The sequence below is a fragment of the Engraulis encrasicolus genome, chromosome 11 (assembly GCF_034702125.1).
Source record: "Engraulis encrasicolus isolate BLACKSEA-1 chromosome 11, IST_EnEncr_1.0, whole genome shotgun sequence".
Taxonomy (NCBI): Eukaryota; Metazoa; Chordata; class Actinopteri; order Clupeiformes; family Engraulidae; genus Engraulis; species Engraulis encrasicolus.
In genome coordinates, this window is record NC_085867.1 from 18,576,284 (window position 1) to 18,599,229 (window position 22,946).

Genomic DNA, 22,946 nt, shown 5'->3' on the forward strand with positions numbered 1-22,946 from the left:
AGTTTGGTTTTACTCCGAAGAGCTGATGGCCTGCCATTTAAATTGTATTCCATCAATAAAAAACACCTCACAATCTCTGACAGAGCTAAAAAGGGCACGCACGCAAACTCGCTCGCACTCACGCACACTCGCACACAATCAGCAATGATAGTGTACCAGAACACGCACCCACTCACACACAGACACAAACAGGAGTTATGTCAGAACAAAGTTTATCAAAAAAATTTAATGGGAGAGTGAAAGGGGGCAAGAAACAAACACACATCAAAAAAACATATCAAAACCTTCCCTGTGACAAAGTGATTTAACAATAATACAACATAATACAAAAAACCCAACTAGCATTTACTGCTCTTCAATAGAATATTTATACAGTCTACAGTTACATGCTGGAAAAAAACAAAAAAAACTTTTGTGGTGTTGAAAGGAGTGCCATTTGTTTCTCAAAAAGAGCCAGTTCAAATGAAATAAACAAATCAGTGGCAGGAGCATGAGAAGAGCTGGCAGACAATGAAGTACCCAGAGGTAACAAAGTAAACAAATACAGAGTGTTCAAAATGATTTCTTAAAATATCCATGAATGAACAGGTGCTCCAAACAGAACGCTTATGTTCCAAATTAACAACAGAATGTGGGTTCGAAAAGTTCCTCAGCAAAGTGCATTTTTGAAATGTTTACATTTTGAGGGATACAGGGGAAAAAAGGGAAAAGAAATGACACTACATAAAAACGATGGCTTTTGAAGGAAGAAGGGAAAACTCTTGAGTTCTTGTCACCATGGCCACAAAACCATGTGTGGACCAGGTTATTGCTTTCAACAAGGGGGGCATCAAATTGGCAGTGTTGCGAAAACATGTCATCTCCCTGAAGGAGGCCTCCATCTTGGATGTAGTGCATTGTTTCATAGTGTTCTGAAGACAAGGGCGACCACCTCATCGCCTCAGGTGTGTGTGTGTGTGTGTGACAAAAAAAAGGCGTCTTGACATAGCCACAGTATATATACAGTACAGTATGGCACATGGTCACTTTGCTAACCACCGACAGACTTAGTCATAACAAGGCCGATGCTTGAAGTCCACACACGGAGCAGCTGTGGGTTGGCTATGACGATCGGAACCACGCTGAAGTGATTAAAAGGGTGAGTTCATCTGCTGTTTGAGGCTGTGAGATTATGTGTTTGTGTGTGTGTGTGAGTTTGTGTGTGCGTACGTGTTTAGGGCTGTTGACAGCTTTGGCCAGGCCCAGGACAAAGTCATTTGAAAGCCCCCACCAGTCCTACCAATGCACACAATGTAATAAGAGCTGCTGAAATCTGGGCCCTCTCCCTCTTCCGCAACATGGGACAACTGACCCCTTTGTTTCCCCCTTGTCAGCTTCCCTGTGTATAAGCGCGTGTTAGTGTATGTATGCGTGTTTGACATTTGGTCAGCAAAGCGGTTCAAAGTGCCCTTAGGGACCGTTAACACGTTAGGCTGGTGATGTGCTTCTCAAGAACAAAATCCTTCATTTTTAATAAATCTTTCATGGGTATTTGTTATGATTCTGGGTTGGTTGCAGTGCTTCAGTCTCTTAGTTCCTACAAAAGGACCGTGGTGAGAGACTCTTGTGAACTGGGGCCCTGATCCATTACACCGTAGTAATTCCACGATATCTGCTGGTTTTGCGTAGTAAGAAAATACAACTCTGAGTTTATCTTTGTTACATCAGAAATAACAAATAAAAAACATGCACTATATTTGATAAAAAGTAAAAACACTACTACTGTACGTGTAGCTATAGTTCAATACTGTTTTAGTCCTCCTTCAGCAGGACCTATGTCTTACAGGCTTGTTGTGGGCAACAAAGGGCCCCTGTGGGGTTGGTTGGCAGTCTGACTCACTTACACAGTACTGGAAACAGTCACAGAGAGGAGGCAATTACTGGGAAAAGTGCATTCATCACACGGCTGGGTGTTTTTCGAGTCGGAGACTGTTAGTGCGACAGCCAGGCAGTTTTACAAAATATCTGTGAAAACAAAAATCTAGGAGAAAAGAAAAAAAACTAAGTAGAACATCAATGGGGGAGATGAGTAGAGGATCAGCTGGCATAGTGTTCCAACAAGACAGCATCCTGCAATCAAAAGTGTTTTCACAGCATGCAGATGAGAGAAGAGATCAGAGCGAAGACAAAAAACCCACATATCATCCACATATTCTTACCGTGCGGACACAGCCGGCGTTGAAAGAGCTAAAACGCTGCTGACTCCCACTTGGAAAGCACAGGTTAGGGGCATTGAACACGGCACATGATTCAACCTGAAGCGTTCAATCAGGAAGAGTGACCAAACGAAGCTTGTGTTCAGAAAAATGTGAACATTCCATTGGCTGACGCCTGCTGGCGCCGAGCTCATTACATATTTTTAGCTGGAGTTCAACTTCTTTTTTAACGCTTCTGACGGCCTCGGCACAAGAAACGCTTTTGCAGCTTTTGACACTTCTGCCCCCTGCTCTTCCATACAAAGTCAATTACTTCCGCCACTTTTCACGCGTTCAACGCCGGTGGTGTGATCACACAGTTACAATCAGCCAGGGTCGCTGACATCTTTGGCCAGGCCCAGGACATTGTCATCTGACGGCTCCCCATCCAATACATACAATGTAATGAGAAACTAATTCTGGGGGCCCCTCTCCGCTCTCCCTGGGCCAGGGGCAACTGACCCCTTTGTCCCTTCCCTGGTCAACTTCCCTGCTTACAAAAAAAAGAAAAGTACAATAAGGCTGCTTCAAAAACCAGCACTGTGATCCTTCAAATGAACAAATGACCAGTTTCTTTTTCTCTAACTGAAGGTGCACATTCATTGTGGGGAAAAATAGTGCATGGTACTAAGCATGCATTTTTTTGCTTGTTGAGATCAAACAAGGACCATATCCAAATAAAAAAATTGGATAATAATAATAATAACAATTGCTTCAAACATTCCATAATGTAAAAAATAACACTGACAAAATGCATGATGTCATCTCTGGCACACATCCAGCACCACAGTGTCAATCTGAAATTTATCAAAAATGTGTTTTTGTCCGATATGCAATTTCACAGGTGAGAGTATATGTGTCTTTTGGCATTCTTACACGTGAAATGTAATCTTCGCTGCTGATGCACACAACATGCTACCGTTAAATTCAGCTGTTATCTATAGTACTGTGAGTAGTAGTGGCACGTGTTTCCATTTAAAAAAAATATTAATCTACGGTGTTTGATGAGATAACACATTTTGAAAAGGACAGCGTACAAACAAACAAAAATCTCTGTCCTTCTTCGTAATGGTTTTAGCCACCAAATAAAACGTGTTGTAAAGAAAAGAAAGGACAAGAAAGAAAATGAACCCAAGAAAAAGAAAAAAAAGTCAAAACACCCAGTGTGACACCATCTTGAGCGCCGACGGTAGTCGATGTCATTGGGCTTCAGTTGACATTTTGCACATCATGAGAATCTGCTTCAGCGCCTTCTGCACGTCTTCATCCATTTGACCCTGCGATTAAAAAAAAAAAAAGACACAGGACGACTTCAGCTTTAATAAACATGACTATCCACGAGAAGACTTTCATACTTTCAAGACTTTCATGTAGGGAGACTGTAGCCAACTGTATATGAAGAGTTCAGATGCAAAACCCCCTAACTCCATTTCTGAAGACCTGCACTTCTATATTTTTAGAGAACCCAGTTGTTGGTTTGGTATACATTCATGCACTTGATAATACATATAAATAGTTATATTACATAAATAAAATTAAAAAAATATGCAATTTTGATAGCTTTGTATTAAATAAAAATGAATTAAGATTATTTTCTGAAAAGGCACTTAGGGGGTTTTGCATCTGAACTCTTCATATTAATAGCACTGATTGTGCTTTAGCAATTCATATTCTGCGATTAGACTTACAGAAACATTGTAAAGAAAAATGATGACAAAAGTGTGTAAAGTACAAAAGGCTGAATGGCTAGTGAATATGAGAAAACCACTAGCCACAGTGGGGGTCTGGCCATTGGTCAGACAGTGCATTAGTCAGACGGCCCATAAGTCAGACAATAAGCCATAGAAGAGAATCACGCAGCTACTGGGGTAGGCTAGGCTACACGTGGGCACGACTTTTCAGAGAAAAACTTGCCTTTACTGACGGTTAGGGTTAGGAATTGTTTTAGTTTGGGAATAGTTCTTACTTTTCAGTAAACTTAAAAGTGAATATTTACAAACTTTTCACGCTAAAATAATTGTATACTGACAGAACATGCCTTTAATGAGGGTTAGGGTTAGGCATTGTTTAGGTTTGGGCATAGTTTTAACATGTGTCGTTGGACTAATGAGCTGTCGAACCAATGGGATGTAACCGCCACAGTGGCCTGTAAGCTAAAATGCTAATGTCAAGCTCTGCTACCAAGCCCACAGCTCTCCACAGCTAATCATTGTCCCTGCAGCATTTCGCTCACCAACAATAACAACAGATAAGCCCATGTTGTTATCTACGGTCGAGCGAAAGCACACGGCGCTATATATGCTAATACAATCAGGCGACATTTGGGATTTTCATTTGGCTGATGAAGATCACAGACCTGCACGGCGTAGAGGAGGTGCATCCGGTACACAGACACTATCTCGTGATGCTGCTTCTTGGACTCCTTTAGTGTGAGATTGACAAGAGAGAGAACGAGAGAAAAGAAAGGCAGAGGGAGTGGGAGAGACAAAAGGGTGAGATTGGGAGACAGGTTTTGGAAGTGAGAAGGCGGGAGAGAGAGAGAGAGAGATTAGGAGACGGGGATGGGGAGCAGGGAGAGATAGAGAGCAAGAGTGAGAGAGAGCGAGAGAGAGAGAGAGAGAGCGAGCAAGAGCGAGCAAGAGAGAGCAAGAGAGCAAGAGAGAGAGAGAGAGAGAGAGAGCGAGCAAGAGCGAGCAAGAGAGAGCAAGAGAGCAAGAGAGCAAGAGAGAGGGTGGGAGGGAGGAGAGGGGGAGAGAGGTGGGAGGAGAGGGGGACAGGTATGGGCAGAGAGAGAATTGATAAAAATAAGGCCATCATGAGACTGAGAATGAAATGATAACTCCAGCCCATTCTCTCTCTTCGCTACGAAAGACACCTCAAGACCACTATATCCGATGGCAATTTCACGGGTATTAGGAATTTTCTAGCACATTTTCCGGCCCTGTGAACCCTCATGCAACAATCTCTCTACACACACTCAGGTAACCCACTAGCACACACTAAGGTAACCCACGCACACCTCCCTCTTGATCTCAGGTCTTTTTTTTATCTCTCTTTGTCCCTCGCTCACATACACACACGGACACGCACACACACACACAAATCACACATTCAGCTTCATCTCAGTTTCTTGTTCTTTTCTTTGTCTCTCTTTCAAACACACACCCAAACACAAACACACACATCATAGTCCCCCCAACACACACACAAATCACACATTCAGCTTCATCTTCGTTTCTTGTTCTTTTCTCCGTTGCGCTTTCAAACACACTCACCGTGAGCTGGTACTGGAGCTGCTTGACCTGTGCCTGCAGGGCCTCCAGCTGCTGGTTCTGCTGCTGCCTCTTGGGGGCGCCACTGCCACTGTAGGAGAGCTGCGACAGGCTGTTCAGGGCCTCCTTCAGCTTAGCCACCTCCTTAGAGAGGTCATCAATCTGGAATGGAGGATCAAGAATAGATTGAATTCTTCAGAAATGGCCCCCGTTATACATTTGCTGCTATTCGAATGACAATGACCAAGTCGTAATGTATTTCTAGGGACTCGGTGTTATAGACCCGTTCAGAGTCGATGACCTCATGAATGCGTGTGCATCGTTGACTCAAACACACCAGAGATATTGTAAGGATATAACGAGAGACTCCACTGTTCTGGGTGGAACTGCACTCTAGGGGGAGTACAGACTCCCTTCAGAAAGAACGGGCTGCTGCGCTCTCTCGACAGCGGCCACTAGGAGAACTGCAGGCATGGGTAAAATAGGGAGTGGTGAGTCTGTATGTAATACTGGGTGACAGTGCAGACACTAAAGAGAGAAAAACTGCCGTTCTGAAGCGTGTACGTTGATAAAAAAAAAGAAATTCCAAGAAGTACACTTATGCTATTTTGAGAGGGAAGAGGCTGTTCCAGAAGCATAGGAGATGTTTGTTGTTACAAGACATTAAACTACTGACTGGACTGATAACATCGCCAGGAATGTCCGTGTCTGTGGTGCCCACTGCATATCTGAAGTTAGCGCGAGCATTCCGTTTCTTATTTTGGAAAAAAACACCTGTCGAGTCTCTGTACAAGTGAACGGAGCATGGACGATTTTGAGGCAGCGGTGCGCACGCTGCCAAATTACGTCATACCTGTTTACAAACTCTAAAGGGGTCTATTCTGTACTGCCCTACAATATCAGAACGCAGTATCTTGAAAATGGTCGAAAATGGGTTTAGACCGGAAAATTTGCTTTAAAATACCTTCTTTTTCTTGTGTTAAAAAATTTTGGTCCAACTTGGTCCCGTTTCAGAAAAAAACGATAAAAACTGATTATACTGCGCTTTTTGGTTTTAGGAGGTTACGTCGTACTAGCTAAGAACGCAGTATAATGCGCATTATACTGCACTTCTCCATTGACACCGTGGTTTTGGTGTAGACAGTAATACCACAACAGAACGCAGTATAATGATTTTTCAGCTAAAAAGTAATGAGAATGTTGTTTTTTTTGCTTTTTTCTTGTGTGCATAAATTTCCACCATAAAAAAAGTATTATATGGAAGTGTCATCACCACTTTACCTCCAATACAGTTGCGTGGCCAGAAAGGAAACTTTACAGCCATTTTTCTCAGTTTGCCATTTTGAATTCTACTGCGTTCTGAAATTGTAGGGCAGTGTAGTAGTGTAGTACTGCAGTAGTGAAGTCTTTTCAACCACTACTAAAGCATTCCACAGGTGGAGCGGTGCACATAATGGGGCAACCCAATTACTCAAAACTAATGCAGGCGGCGAAATGCAAGAGTGCCATCCAAGTAACTAACATGTACTTGGCATTTTCAACTAAAAAAAAAATTCTTATTGATTACCAGATAGTCAAGTTCTTATGCAATAGGCCCACCACGTTATCAGATAGTAACCCATGCTGAGGCAATATTACAACTGGATTATTAGCATCTGGGTCAAAAGAAACTCAAGTCAACCGTCAAGTTGCACCCCTTGCACGGTTGAGGCATAAATGCAATTTTGTTGTGTGCAGTGTTCACTTGTGCTTGTGTGCTGTGGAGTGCTGGGTCACAATGACAATAGGAGTTGGAGTTTTCCGATTGGGCTTTCACTTCTAGTTCATCTTCCTCTCCACATTTATAACCTAATATGCCAAATAATGAACGAATGAACGAACTAATTAATGACTGAATGAATGGACGAATCTTTATTGTCCACAAGTGTAGAAATTAGTCTTCAGTTTCACCATTTAAAAGATACATACCATATGACAGGTGAGACTCATTTAAGACATAGACACTGGCAGACAATCCATCTCATGTAAAAACAGTAAGGAATACCACCCTAATAAGTAGATGACTAAACAATGACTAAACAATGACTAAACAAAATCTAAGAATGCAAACATGTAAAATGTAATTGACTTTATGGTAACCAGGGCCACTGAGAGCTTTTAAGTAATCTGAAAGGGCCCCCAACCCAATACATTCAATGTAATGAGGACCAAATTCTGGGGCCCCTCTCACCCTGGGCCCGGGACAACAGACCCCCTTGTCCCCCATGTCGACATCCCTGATGGTGAACAAATCCAAAGAAAATGCAACCCAACCCAACCCCACCCAGCCCAACTGACCTTCTTGTTCTTCTCCCTCTCGGAGGCCACGTGGTTCTCCACCTGCTTCTTGAGGTGGTTGGTGAGGTCCTGGGCCTCGCGGTGCTTGGCGCTCAGCGTGTTGTTCTCCTGCAGCCTGCTGGCCGCCAGCTCCTCCGCGGCCTGCTTCTCGCCGCGCCCGTCCTTCACCTCAAGGTCAAAGACATTATTACATTATTAGATGACGTTTAGCTGGCGCTTCTATCCAAAGTGGCAATGTGGGGTGAAGTGTCTTGCTCGAAGCAAGGCACTTCAGCCATGGATGTAGGTGTACTAGGGAGAAGTATGGGTGAGATTCGAATCTGTAACCATCTGATACCAATGACCTTAGCAACAACCTCACCAAATTCATCCTCAAAGTGCACGTTCAGTCCACAAATAAGGTACAAAGTCATGTCAAAGCGCTCTACTTTTAGTCCAAACTATAAATTCAACGTCAAAGCATAATTTTAATCCATGAAGAAAGTGACCAATTCATCTTCTAAGCGATCCTTTACTCCACAAAACAAGTTACAAATTCATTGTCAAAGCATACTTTTAGATGACAAAGAGGTTATTCATTGATCTTAAAAGTGTATTTTTTAGACCACAAACAAGTTACTGGATGTGTTGCTTAGGTGTTCACATAAATGTTCTTCACATGTGCTCTTCAGCTGGGAGTACTACAAGTACTTTTCAAAGAGGCATTTAAGAGGATAGTAACTGTAAAAAAAATAAAAAAGTTTATTTTTGCAGGGCTATGAATTTAATTTATTGCCAATTCCGGCTATCGAGTATTACGCAGAGGACAGAAATTGCATTTCACCAGACGCCAAGTGTGTCATCAAAGCTAACGCACACGCTTTAGCAAAAGTGTAATCGTTTACTTTTTTGTGATGACTTAAAAAAAAAAACCTAATGAAAAGTTTAACAGAAAAACATCGTCATGACAACATAAAGTCACAGCCAGGGAGGAGTAGAAGAAAGGGGTGGGGGGATTGTTCACTTTTTTAGACTTTTGTGTTTTTGTGGGTGTCTGCAGACACGCATGCACACATACGCGTGCGCACACACACACACACACACACACACTCCTACAGCATACCTCCTGCCAGGCGGCGGCCACCTCCAGTGCGAGCTCGTCTTGCTTGCGCAGGGCATCCTGCAGCAGCCGCGTCACCTGCGCCACCTCGGCCTCCTTCTTCTCGCGCAGCTGCACGTGCTCCTGGCGCGGCACCGAGTCGTCCGGCGTGCGCTCCTGCTCCACCGTCAGACGGTTCTGCAGCGCGTCCACCTGCAGAGAACACAGCACATACGTAGGGGTTTTTGAAAAAAATATTTGTCGCATGCACAGGAATACGCATGGTGAGCTGACAGTTAATGTAAATCAACTGAAATGTCTGCCACTGTGTGTGTGTGTGTGTGTGTGTGTGTGTGTGTGTGTGTGTGTGTGTGTGTGTGTGTGTGTGTGTGTGTGTAGACTGTGGATGGAATGGATGCGAATGTCGATCTGGCCCGCGGGCCACCATTTGTAGACTACTGCTCTATGGCCAATAAGGGTGAGAGTGGATGGATGGATGGATGGATGGATGGATGGATGGATGGATGGATGGATGGATGGATGGATGGATGGATGGAATGTGAATGCGTTGCGTATCATACAGTATGTTACCTGCAGGGCCTTCTGGGAGAGCTGCGTCTTGAGCGCGGTGGTCTGGCCCTCCAGCTCCTTGATGGCGGTGCCCATTGAGGCCACCACCTGCGTGTGGTCGGCCAGGCTCACCGTGGTCTGGGTCAGCACCTCCAGCTCCTGCTGCAGCCTGCTGACCTCCTTCAGCGCCTCGCCGTGCTTGGTCTCGCTCTCCTCCGCCTTGCGCGTGGCGGCCTGCAGCTCCTCGGCCTGCTCCTGGAAGTCCTTCTCGGAGAAGGACAGCGAGGGCACGGGCGACTGGTTGAGCTGGTTGCGCGCGGCGTTGAGCTCACTCTTGGTCTCGCTGTAGGACTTGGAGAGCTCGCGCAGGCGCCTCTGCAGGCCCTCGATCACCTCGTTCATCTCGCTCTTCATGGCCTCGAAGTCCTTGGCGGCCGCCTCCACGGGCACCGTGCCCTTCAGCGCCTCCTGCAGGAGCCGCGCCTCCTCCTGCGCCTCCTTGTACTTAGAAGTAGAGGTAGAATGAAAGAGTTTCAATATGGCAGACCAGGGGTTCTCAACGGGGGCTCTAGGTCCTCCAGAGGGCGCTTAGGAGCCCTCACGGGGCGTTGAGGAGGAGACAGCCAAGAGGGGGGTTACTCCTCCATTGGTGGATATTAGTGCATTTTATTATTTAATACTAAGGGGGGCATTGCCGGGCTTATTATCAGGTCAAGGTTGAAAACCACTGTGGTAGACTGTAGTTCGTGTCACCAATATAATTGCAGTTTAAAGGCTTAAATCATAAGGATCATTATAAAACGTCTCTACTTTATCAATAGTCTTGTAGAAGTACTTGTATTCTGGTATAAGTACATAATTGTCACCACACCGTCATATAATACACTACACAATCAAATTGGCATATTGTATGCCTTACCATTTTCTCTTTGCTGAAGTACCAATTACTCTATTCAGTACCTCAGGCCTTGTTATATAAGCTTACTCTTGGCTTCACTTGGGGAGCCTTTTCCTCATGCTGTAACACTTTCTATTTCTCATGTATTTCTCATAAATGGTGGCTTGAAAAAATAAACTCATTTAATTAATTAATTAATTAATTCATTCATAATTACAAGTAAGACATCGCTTTGGAAACAGCTCACAGATAAAAGAATTGCAGAACAAAATAATAGAACAAAATACGTATTGTAAAACGATATTAATTTTTTTTTTAAATATAAAAAAAATCCACAATATATACAGTACAATGCTGTTTACTGTTAAAGGTTGTACTTTACAATAGACTATATGACTTAAGTTTAATATAATATAAATTGAATTTATTGAATTTGAATGTATTGTTCTTAGGGGGATAGCCCCTTGAGATTCAACATCTTGTTTTCGAGGAGGTCTCCATATAGTGATATAGGACTGAGATGAGTCATAAATACCTTCTTCATCAGCTGTGTCTTCTCCTGCTTCAGGGTCTCTAGTACGGAGCCCTGGTTCTGACGCGCGTGGCTCTCCTGTAGACAATTAAGCAGTTCAATGGACTGGTGAATGGACTGCATTTACATAGCACTTTTTCCACTTCATCAAGCACTCAAAAAGCTTCAGAATGTATACCTCAGATTCACCCGCTAAACACACCGGTAGCAGTGGCTGCCACGCACCCTGCCACCAGGAGCAATTTGGGGCTAAGTATATCGCTGAAGGACGACACAACGATAGGGTCAGTCAGAGCGGGGCTTGAACCGGCAACCTTACGGTTTCCGCCAGCTGCACGTTCTCCTGCCACACTGGTTCCAGCAGGACGCCGTGGCTCTGCCGCTTGTGGCTCTTCTGTGATAATTATGTCACTAAATAATAAATAATTATGTTTAAAAGCCTCTTACAACAGGAATAATTATCACAATAATAATCTCTTAGGGCCTCCATGCATGGGCTCCGACAAAGTACAGAGAACTGCTCTGCCAATGTTCGCTTCCATTGCTTTCAATACAACCCCGCACAATGGCGCCGATGTCCGGGGATGTCGGCTGGCGATTGGGGACGAGTTCTATTATGTCGGAGCCACCCATTGATTATCCATGCACTGATGTAGTTCCATTGTGTGCGGGGGTAACTGAAATTGTCAGGAGCGAAAGTGCTCCGCAGTGCTGCCAGAACCGATGTGCGGAGGAGGCTCTCCGTCATCTTCTGCGATAGCAAATTAAGTTATAAATGCTGTAAATGAGCTTGAAGAATCAGCCAGCACAGCAGGAGAACCTCTCACAACCAAGATGAGGATAATTAGAAGGATAATCTGCCTGTGATGGCAATTAAGATTTAACCACTTGTAAATCTCGGGAGCATTAAGGAGGCGCAGCAGTTGAAAATCAAGACGAGATACAGATTTATCAGAGGAGAGAGAGAGAGAAGTTGAAAGACCCAGAAGGCCTCTGCTCAAAAGTGCTCAAAACTTCTTTCCTCTGTTCCTCTGTTGGTGAGTCATCGGCCAAGTCCAGAAGCAGCAGACAAAGACGTTAAACAAGATTTTTTTTTCCGTGAATTCTTCACAGAAAGTGGAAGTCAGCCCTTCACTAAGGCCCAAGACGGTACCATTGTAGGCTTCACTTCATCAGGAAGGGGTATAAGTATAGGAGCTTCAAATAATGATGAAAACACTTGCATAGCCACACTAGGCCCACATCTAATTGAAGTTGAGGAAGGCAGTAACAATTGTCTGCTAGTGCTACCGATGTGGGTCTATGACAACCAGGCAATGAAAATACCACATCAAATTCAAAATATGAAGCACAGGGGGCTATACTAAGAAGCTGGATCAGGAGTAAAGCAGGTTAAGTTGAGAGGTAAATAATCTAATAGAAGAGCCTGGAGTACTCAAATGAGGACTGTGGGCTCTTCTATTAGATGATTTACCTCTTAACTTAACCTGGTTTACCCCTGAACCAGCCTCTTAGCATCCCCCTCAGGACTAGGGGCACTAGTTCAGCCTCCCTCACCTGGTTGGCGGCGACCTCCAGACGTGCCTCCATGTCGCGTATGCGCTGCGCGTCCCGCCTGCCCATCTCCTCGGCCACCCCCAGCTTGGCCCGCAGCTCCTTCACCTCCTGCTCCAGGCCGTTCTTCAGCTTCTGGACCTTCTGCAGCACCCCGTCGTCCACCTCGCTCGCTCGCCGACCCCCAGGACCTCCAGCCCCACCCCCACCGCTCTGGGATGCCTCAGCCCGTAACGCCTGCACCTCCTGGGCCGCCCGCAGGTACTTGTCCTGGGCCACCGCCAGCTTGGCCTGGAGGTCCGCCACGCTCTCCAGCATCCCTTAAGCACACAATAATGCATCTCTCAACATCAATCTTACATGTGAATTTAGAGTCAAATATATTGTATGTATGCATGAAGTAAAAAATATTTTGGCAGTAATATATTTGCAGTATGTGAATGTACTGCTATTGTACTTTCAATATATTAAAAAACATTTCAATACGTCACATGAGAAATGCATGAGAATGGAAATAACGCATTTAATATTAACAAAATACACAACAAACTATAATTAAACTACGCAACATATTGAATATTGTAAGCCCATTGCAACATACAGTGCATCCTAATGCATTGTGCACTATGCTACCGTTTTGTTAAGGCATACCCTTCTCATCCAGGGAGCCGGAGGTCAGCTTGGCATACGGCTGGTTGTCCAGCACCTTGCACTGCACGCTGTGCAGGGTCTTCTGAAGGAGCAGCACCTCCTCCTGGCTGGAGCCTCCACCTCCACCTCCTCCTCCGCGTCTTAGCTCCTCCTCGATGGCGGACATGGCCGCCATCTCCACCTCAGAGAGGGACGGGTGCTCGAAGTCGGCGCGCGTGGAGTGGTAGGAGGCGTTGGAGTCGATGCTGTTGGGCCGGGAGTCCTCGTCCTCTCCCTGTGGCGTTGGCCGTTTCTGTAAACAATTGACAAGTTCACACGGCCCCCGTTATGAAGACTGGTGATCGCAAAATAGCAATGACCTGGTCTTAATGTGTATTTAACCCATTTTGGTCTCTGCCTGAGTTTCTTCTTTTGTCTTCTTGCTATTCTTTCTTGTTTCTGACTCTCTTTTCTGGTTCACTTTTTATTTTCATCTTTAACATTGATGTTTATCCATTCTGCATGCCTTGTGTGATATTGTGCTATACAAATACAGTTATTATTATTATGCATTTATTATTATTTTAGCATAAGGCACCTGCAAAAATGCCTAGGCCCTTGTTGGGGAAAAGGTGACCTCTGCCTATTACAACCGTAATATCTCTGAAAGCCGAAGTACATACAAACATAAAATACATTGCATTTAAAAGCCAGGACCCTCATTTTGCATTAGAATGTGTTCATTCAGCTCTAACATACCCACATTTTTAATAAAAACCTCAAATCTCAAGAGCCTGAATGCAGCGTATATGTCACTCCAGGCACCAAAGGTCAAACAACGTTTACGCAGCATCAGGCTAAAATGGGTTAACACACTCAAGTAATGGCATAACAATGTTGTTGGGATGTAGTTGACCCTTTCCCCCCCCCCAACAGTAACTTGACCGAATTGGGGCAGCAACTGCACTGAAAAGACCACAAGAGTGAGGGAGGGAGGGAGCGAGGGACGGATGGAGAGACATGCAGAGGAAGAGAGAAGCGAGATGAGTTGAATGAAAGAATAAAAGAACACAGGAAGTGTGCGCATCCATTAAACATATGAGAACACGTTTTTTCACGTTTTGGTCATTACATCCCTCCCCAGAGATAAACACTAAGTGGGAAGAATTGGAAATGGTTAGTTTCCCCTCCACTCTCACCCTTACCCTCACACACGCTTACGTCTTAGAACTGACGCTTAAGTCTTAGCCCTGCCCAATCAAAGCAGCACATGAAGGTGTTTTGGTGTGAAAAACGCATGAGTAACTCTGCTAAAATCATTTAAAACCTCTTTTGATGTGGACATCGAAAATATGCTTGCAAAACACATCATTTATTTTTTTTCAAGAGTGTTTCCAAATGCCTGATCAGAGGACTAATAGCAATAAATTACCACTTAGATAAGTACTTTCTCTTCAGGGGAACTCAACATGTTTGGACCATTAAACACAGACGTTTGTTCCGTCCCATGTTTGAATACTTGCTCATTACAGGGAGATTACAATAATTGAGCACAGCCAAAGGAGGTCTGGGGATTTAAAACTGAATGGATCGGCAGCAATTTGTAGCAATTACCTCACGACAGGACAGGGAAGTGTCAAAATATTTGTGCTTCGTTTCTTTTAAAAACCCACATCTGAGCATACTGCATATTTCTCAGGAACTGAAGATGCATGCCGCAATGCCCCTTATAATATATTCTGCTCACAAACCCTGGATCTGAGTCAAGACGCTAGCACACAGCTTCAGAACTGTCACATAATTGTTTTGTTTGTTTTGGAAGGTGAACAAAGGGTGGACTTGAATTGTGTGTGTTTGTGTGTGTGTGTCTGTGTGTGTGTCTGTGTGTCTGTCTGTGTGCGTCTGTGTGTGTGTGTGTCTGTGTGCGTCTGTGTGTGTCTGTCTGTGTGTGTGTCTGTGTGTCTGAGTGTGTGTGTGTGTGTGTGTGTGTGTGTGTGTGTGTGAGTGTGAGAGAGTGTGACTGTCTGTGTGTGTGTGTGAGAGTGTGACTGTCTGTGTGTGTGTCTGTGTGTGTGTCTGTGTGTCTGTCTGTCTGTGTGTCTGTGTGTCTGTGTGTCTCTGTCTGTCTGTGTGTCTCTGTCTGTCTGTGTGTCTGTGTGTCTGTGTGTCTGTGTGTCTGTGTGTCTGTGTGTTTGTTAACCTTGATGATCTGGTTTGATGATCTGAAGGCTGGACTTGAATAGTGTGTGTGTCTCTGTGTCTCTGTGTGTGTGTGTGTGTGTGTGTGTGTGTGTGTGTGTGTGTGTGTGTGTGTGTGTGTGTGTGTGTGTGTGTGTGTGTGTGTGTGTGTGTGTGTGTGTGTGTGTGTGTGTGTGTGTGTGTGTGTGTGTGTGTGTGTGTGTGTGTGTGTGTGTGTGCGCGCGCGCGCGTGCGTGAGTGTGCGTGTGTGCGGTCACCTTGATGATCTGTGAGAGCTGCTGGTTCTCCAGGGACAGCGCGGCCACCTTGGCCTGCAGTGTGGACACCAGCGCTGCATCAGCACTCCCCCCTCGCAGCCCCCCCACCAGAGCCTGCAACAGCAACAGCACACACACGCCACAGAAGAGAAGAGAAGAGAAGAGACGCAGCCCAGGGTGACTAACATGGCCTAGAGGAAATCCCCAGCACATTTAATGGGGCTCAGGCAATGATGACAAAACAGGGAGAGCAGGAGGGAGACAGAGAGAGAGAGAGAGAGAGAGAGAGAGAGAGAGAGAGAGAGAGAGAGAGAGAGAGAGAGAGAGAGAGAGAGAGAGAGAGAGAGAGAGAGATACGGAGGTAGGAAGGGAGGGAAGGAAGGGCGGGATGAAAGAAAGAATGGATGGATGAACGGAAAAAAACACGAAATAAGAGACAAGAGAATGAAAGAGAGCAAGGGCAAAAAAACAAAGCGAGATATAGAGAGAGAGAGAGCGAGAGAGAGAGAGCGGATGAACAGAAGAAAAAGGAAACAGAAGGAAACAAGAAATAAAGCAAAACCAAAATGCCTTTTCTGAGCCTCTGTGACGGCACGTGAAGAGCTAAGCCCGTGGTGGCAGTGGCTGCTTTAGTCTCGGTGTGTTTGTGGCTGCGTTAGTCTCGGCGTGTTTGTGTGCTCCTGGATCAGTACTAAGCCAAACCAGAGGCAAGCCAAGAGCCACATAGAGGCATCAGCGTGCACAGCGTGCGCACACACAAACACGCACGTACACACTTGCACGCACACGCACGCACGCACGCAGGCATGGACACACGCACGCACGCACGCGCGCACGCACACGCTGAGCCAGGAATGGTTTAAGCTAAGCAATTCACCACAATGCTTATGGGACTGAGGAGCATTAGAGTTGACTACAGCAACCCAATTCACCCCAATTCAACCCGATTGAAAGTTAACAAATAGCAAAATGCCTTTAAAACATGCAAAAGCCACACTTGAGTGACCTGTTACAGATGACTGTAGAGGAATTGTGTTTTGTTGGCCATGTGCATGTGTACGTGTGTGTGTGTGTGTGTGTGTGTGTGTGTGTGTGTGTGTGTGTGTGTGTGTGTGTGTGTGTGTGTGTGTGTGTGTGTGTGTGTGTGTGTGTGTGTGTGTGTGTGTGTGTGTGTGTGTGTGTGTGTGAGAAATAAATGCAGGTGGGCGAAAGGGATAAAGAACAGAACATGCTGTGCAAGTGTGTGTGCATGCGTATGAGAATGACAGAGAGAGGGGGGCATTACAAGAGGCACAGAGAGAGAGACAGAGACAGAAACAGAGAAGGAGAGAGAGAGAGAGAAAGAGAGAGAGATGAAGATGAAGATTAAGAGAGAGGATGAGAGAGAAATGGAGAGAGAGAGAGAGAGAGAGAGAGAGAGAGAGAGAGAGAGAGAGAGAGAGAGTGAGAGTGAGAGAGTGAGAGACAGAGAGAGTGAGAGAGAGAGTGAGCGAGTGTGTGTGCGTGCGAGTGTGTGCGAGATTGAGGTCCGTTCTCTGCCTGAAGGCTACCCTTCACCTGAAGAGTGCCAGTAAAAAGAGCAGAGCAGCTAGTCAAATGGCTTCCAGAGAACACAAGTGGCCGCGGATCAAAGTCCTGCGCCACATCAGAGCATATTAAAGCCAAGGGACTGCAGTAAACACACACATGTGCTCACACACACCCACACCCACACACACACACTCACACACCCGTGCACACACACAAGGGACTGCAGTAAACACACACATGTGCTCACACACACGCACACACACGCGCACGCGCACACACACCCGTGCGCACACACAAGGGACTGCAGTAAACACAAACATGTGCTCACACACACGCACACACACGCACACACACACACCGGTGCGCACACACAAGGGACTGCAGTAAACACACACATGTGCTCACACACACACACATACACACCCGTGCGCACACACAAGGGACTGCGGTACACACACACACACGCACAAGCACATATGCTACCAGTGCTTACACATGCACACACGCACATACACATACTGTGTACACACTCGAGCAAACACACAGTAAACACACACGCACGCTCTCACACGCACATACATAAACTGCTCACACATGCACACACGCGCTCACACATGCACGCACGCACAAACACACACATACACATACTGGACACACTCATGCAAACACCCAAGGGACTGCAGTAAAAACACACACACACACACACACACACACACACACACACACACACAGCAGACTAGCCTGGGGCTCTGCGTGCGTCTGCTCTGCGATCTGCTTGAGATCCTCAATAGTCTCCAGCAGCATGCTCTTCTCCTCCAGCAGCTTCTCCACCTCCTCCTTCAGGACCATGCTCTGCAGCTCCTCCTCCTGAACACACACACACACACACACCACATGCAATGCACACACACACACCACATGCAATGCACACACACACACCAACACACACACACGTACGCACACAATGCACACACATACAGTACGCACGCCACATGCAATGCACACACACACCCAATGCGCACACACACACATACATACACACGCAATGCGCGCGCGCACACACACACACACACACACACACACACACACACACACACACACACACACATATACACATACAGTACGCACACCACATACAATGCACACAGACACAAACGCGCACACACACACGCAATACACATACAGTACACACATCACATGCAATGAACACACACACACACACACGCAATGCACGCACACACAGACGCGCACACACACACACGCACAATACAACATGCAAACAAGCACAAACACACATGCACACAGACACAAACAAACAGAAATACCATGCACGCACACAAACACACACACACACACACACACACACGCAGACACACACACACAGAAAGAGAGGCAGGCATGTTGACATTTACAAGAAAACAGACCGGGGCTGTTATCTGTAAATGACTCATTTCACATAATGCCAGACTGTTTGGCGTTCGGCCTGTCGTTAAGCCAACGAGTCTGTTAGAAGGACTGTTTTCGCTTTTCGCTTCCCTGTTTTTTGTTGTTTTTTTTAGCATGTGTGCGCATGTATACTATATGTGTTTGGGTCATTGACCTTTATTTTAGTAGCAGGTGGTACACGAAACTTTTATGTCATTTTGTCTCCAAGACAAATTTCTAGCCTGGTGCAGACTAATAAACTAGTCTAACCTAACCTAACAATGATAGTTAATTCATCAATAAAGTTACTCTACTATACTCTACTCTGATGCCCATTGGTAATTAATGTACAAGCTATAAATATTCTTCTTCGTTAATCCAGTAAAAACAAAAAAAGCAATTTAATTTAATTTAATTTAATCCATATTATAGGAACATTAGCTGTGGTTGCACGGTGCAACTTGCACCACCTTGACGCCTGCTACAAAAAAACACGTCAATGACCCGTGTCGTGTGCAGAGATTGGAGGGGCGGTGAAGTGGGGGTGGTGTGTGCAGACGGGGGGCGGTGTTAAAGACTCACCTTGTAATTAAACCTTTTGGGTGTGTCACTCTTGGTGGAGGACGGCGTCCCGGTGGGAGTGAAGTAGGGGGGCGACACCACGCCTGCCGACTGAAAGCCGTTTAGAAAGGGTTAGCTTAGCGTGCGCACGCAGAAGTCACCCAAGCGACTTAACAACACCCTAGCTAGCGTTTCAACTGCAGTGAAGTAGTAGAGGAGAGGATAACACCAGGGATGGTTTCTGGGGTGAGATGGTTAGAGGCACAACTAGTGAACGTGAATAAAGTCTGCAAACACTGCTTGTCCTCTGCGTTATTTTAATGGTGAAAGCGCAACGTTTTGGAACCTGGGAGACCTGAGGGTCGAAACGTTGTGCTTTCACCATTAAAATAACACAGAAGAAAAGCAGTGTTTGCGAACTTTATTCACGTTCACTGGATTATTGTTTTCATTGTCCTGCACCTGGCCCATCGGGTGGGATGTGCACACATCTACTCCTCTGAACATAGAGGTACAAGTGACAATTTATTGCTCACAACATTTCCTTACGATGAACTACTGACACACCTGCATGCACATACGCACACACATACACTCTTATGAGATTGATCTTGAAACTTTGTCAAAGCTCTTACCCAAAACAGTTTTTGCAAAAACACAAACAAACCACTTCAACAAGGCATAACATGACTGCAGTCATGATGTTGTGCTGTTGACTGGAATACATCAGGAAAGAAAATGAAATTATGCATTGAAAAAATGTCTAAGATCTACACTACAAGCAAAGTGTTTAAGCAGGGTTGTATAGAAAAGGCACTTTACAACTGAGTGAGTGAGAGGGAGAGAGAGAGAGAGAGAGAGAGAGAGAGAGAGAGAGAGAGAGAGAGAGAGAGAGAGAGAGAGAGAGAGAGAGAGAGGGAGAGAGAGAGAGAGAGGGAGAGAGAGGGAGAGAGACAGACAGACAGACAGACAGACAGAAAAAGTGATGCGGATAGTGAGAGAGAGCTAAAGTGAGATGAGGAGAGCCAGGGCGCGAACGAGAGCGAGAGAGAATGAGAGCACGCAAACACTCAAGGCAGCCAAGCCAACCTAATGGACAAGCTGCAAAACAAACAAACAAACAAACAAACAAACACTAACAAACAAGAACAGGCACACCAAAGAAGCCCAAACAAGAGGCACAAAGCCGCGACCGAGCAGACAGGACAAGAAGGAGGAGGTCATTACCTGCTGAGGGCTAATGGGGGGAGGAGGCGCTTTTCGCTTTTTGGGGGTTGCACTTCTGTCGTCATTTACCCAAGTGCCTTGAGCATGCTGAAGGAGGAGGGGTGGAGTGAAGGGAAGGCAGAGGGTGGAAAAAGGAAGACAACGACAACAAAAACACAAAAAAACAGAAGGGCAGAAGGATAGAGAAAGCAAGTGTGGGAGGGAGGAGTGGGGCGGGGAAGAGAACATACACAAGTGTGTGTTCTTTTAGTCTGGTTAGTGCAAAGAGGTGGCGGGAAAAACAAAAGTCAAAAGGCTTTGATCATCAGTCTCTAAAGCGCGGCTACACAGGTGATCTCTTGCTTACTAATTAGGTTATTATGTGGGGCTCATGCATCCTGTGCATGTCATTAACATGAGGAGAAGAAGAAGTGGGAGTTTTCACATCAGCTAACGTCTTCATGCACTTCTTGAAACACATCATATGCATGCCATTAACATGAGAAGAAAGTGGAAATTCTTCAACTTCTTCAAACACTTCCGTTCTTCTAATGGTGCTAAAGGTCTAGCCAGAAGCGAAGACTGTAGATTGGCCCAAAGCCCACAAGAGACTATAAGCAAAAAAATCTGGAACAGCCTCTGTGGGCCTCATTTTTTTCTGAATGCCACATAGAGCATGGGACGGCATAGGAATAACCTAGATGGATGCTGTTAAAAAATAGGTCCTTAAAGTAAAACAAAAAAAGACACAAAAAAAGCCTTACCTGTGGAGTTTTTTGTGGAGTCTTCTTGTCTGCAAAAATGAGCAAAAGAACAAGAATGGAGCCATTTAAAGCAAAACACATGGGCCATGTGTGCATTCTAATATGCAGCCTCCCTTCCTCCACTTGTGCTTGTGGCCTCGCTTCGCCTCCTGGTCCCTCCTCCGTGGAGAAAACAATAAAGATCCCGCTGTCTGCCTAGCCACAACAACTTTTGGGGGACTGTTGAATTGTGCTTTTGCAAGATATGTAATTAATTTTCTGTTGTCCGTGACATCATCTGAGGTCACAAGCAGGCAAGTGAGCAAGGTAGGACGGAAGTCGGCATATTGGAATGAGCCCATGTCACCTGGCTTTGGCCTTCTGTAAACCCATGACTAGTGTGTGACCTGGTCACCAGCAGAGGGCACTGTGTGGCTAGAGAGAAAAGCAACAGGCTGCATGGATGTAATTTCATCTTCAACCACTAGGGACATGTGGAAAAGCGCATCAGAGGAGGGAACAAAAATACATCATTATTGCAGAAAAACGCAGAATATACTCTGCGGTATGATCTCAAGGCACAATTTGGAGTACAAAAGAAGTGAAAAATCATTGAACTTTTTTTTCATTCCTTTTCATTGTCCATGCAAGGGGATTTTGGACCTTTGTGCCCAAGATTTGCAAGCTCGCCTTTTCAAAAAGGCCCCTTGTCGAGCGGCCCTATACAATTGACAAGATGAAAAAGCAACAGTGTGGGATTAGGACACTGTGCCACAGTGTGCTCCTGCACCAAACCACATAGGGGCTGCTGTGCATGTATTGCCCATGGGGACCCAGGAACGAATCTGGCCAAGGTTGCTAATTTCACAGCCCTATCCCATTTATCTCTCCCCCCTGCTTTCTGTCTGCTCTAACACGGTCCTATCTGAATACAAATAAAAAGCTCCAAGAAACATATAAAACAAAGGGAATAGGTACTCTGCGCTTCTAAAGTAACAAACTACAGAAAATAGACATACGTGTGGCACCAGATTCTTTGCCTTTTTGTTTATGATTTGGTCCTGCTCTGGTTGCCTCAGATTATGTTACCAGTGCAATCAGACGGTTTCATCATGTGTCTTCATCAGAGTCCTCGGAGAGAAAACATCTGGGGAAAAAAGTGACATGGTGGGCCTCGTCTGCGGGTCTAATACCTCAGGCACTGTACTGTTATGCTGGTCAGGCACAGTACGGTTAAGCTGTTACGATCGATTCCAAGTCATTTTCTGATCCTCCCTCAGCTCTCTGTGCCGCTCTTTTCCTGTCCTTCTCTTCACTGTAGCATCCTAATAAAGGTGAAAAAGCCCCAAAATGTCTTTAAATAAAATGGACAGCCAGTCAGAGTAGTCGACATGCTAATACACTGTTGTTACCATGAATGGACAATCTGCCCATGAGGACCCAAGTTCGAATCCGGCCAGGGACAGGTCATTTTCCATACTTTCTCATATCTCTCTCCCACCTTCTGCTTGTCACCAACTTCTCTGTCCGATCAAATAAAGCCAAAAGGTGACATGGGACGCTGTTTCTCAGTGGGCTAAAGCACTGTACCATAAATCTGTGGACCCATGTTCAATTCTGCCCTGAGGTACTTTCCTGATCCTTCCCCGTCTCTCTCTCTCTCTCCCGTTTTCTCTCCCTTTCCCTATCTCCTCTCAAACTGTCCTATCCAAAAAAAAGGCAAAAAGCCCCAAAAATGAACAGTATATCTTTAAGTGCCGTTCAGTCGTAGCCAGTGCTCCAAATTAACACCAGCCAACTGCCCAAAAGCTGGTGAAAATTCAGTTTGGCTGATAGAAAAATCACTTTCACTAACGGTGAGTGCATGTGTGGCTAGTAAGATTTAACATCTAACAGCCAAATTGGCTAGTGATGGGAACA

General features: G+C 45.4%; 1 protein-coding gene across 4 annotated transcripts in view; it reads right to left on the reverse strand.

Moving 5' to 3' along the window:
* Positions 1-230: 230 nt before the first annotated feature.
* Positions 231-22,946, reverse strand: part of rai14 (retinoic acid induced 14) — a 79,529-nt gene continuing 56,813 nt past the window's right edge. The window contains exons 10-23 of one of the 4 annotated variants that reach the window (XM_063210115.1): positions 21,048-21,076; positions 20,305-20,391; positions 19,099-19,188; positions 17,833-17,958; positions 15,562-15,675; positions 13,127-13,418; positions 12,479-12,795; positions 10,925-10,999; positions 9,513-9,995; positions 8,946-9,134; positions 7,844-8,011; positions 5,510-5,668; positions 4,591-4,656; positions 231-3,511 (exon numbers count right to left, since the gene is read on the reverse strand). In XM_063210115.1, coding sequence (XP_063066185.1) covers positions 3,434-3,511; positions 4,591-4,656; positions 5,510-5,668; positions 7,844-8,011; positions 8,946-9,134; positions 9,513-9,995; positions 10,925-10,999; positions 12,479-12,795; positions 13,127-13,418; positions 15,562-15,675; positions 17,833-17,958; positions 19,099-19,188; positions 20,305-20,391; positions 21,048-21,076 — 2,273 coding nt within the window. In that variant the 3' untranslated portion in view covers positions 231-3,433. The remainder of the gene's footprint in view (positions 3,512-4,590; positions 4,657-5,509; positions 5,669-7,843; positions 8,012-8,945; positions 9,135-9,512; positions 9,996-10,924; positions 11,000-12,478; positions 12,796-13,126; positions 13,419-15,561; positions 15,676-17,832; positions 17,959-19,098; positions 19,189-20,304; positions 20,392-21,047; positions 21,077-22,946) is intronic. The other 3 variants (XM_063210117.1, XM_063210116.1, XM_063210118.1) reach the window with 3 other exon arrangements.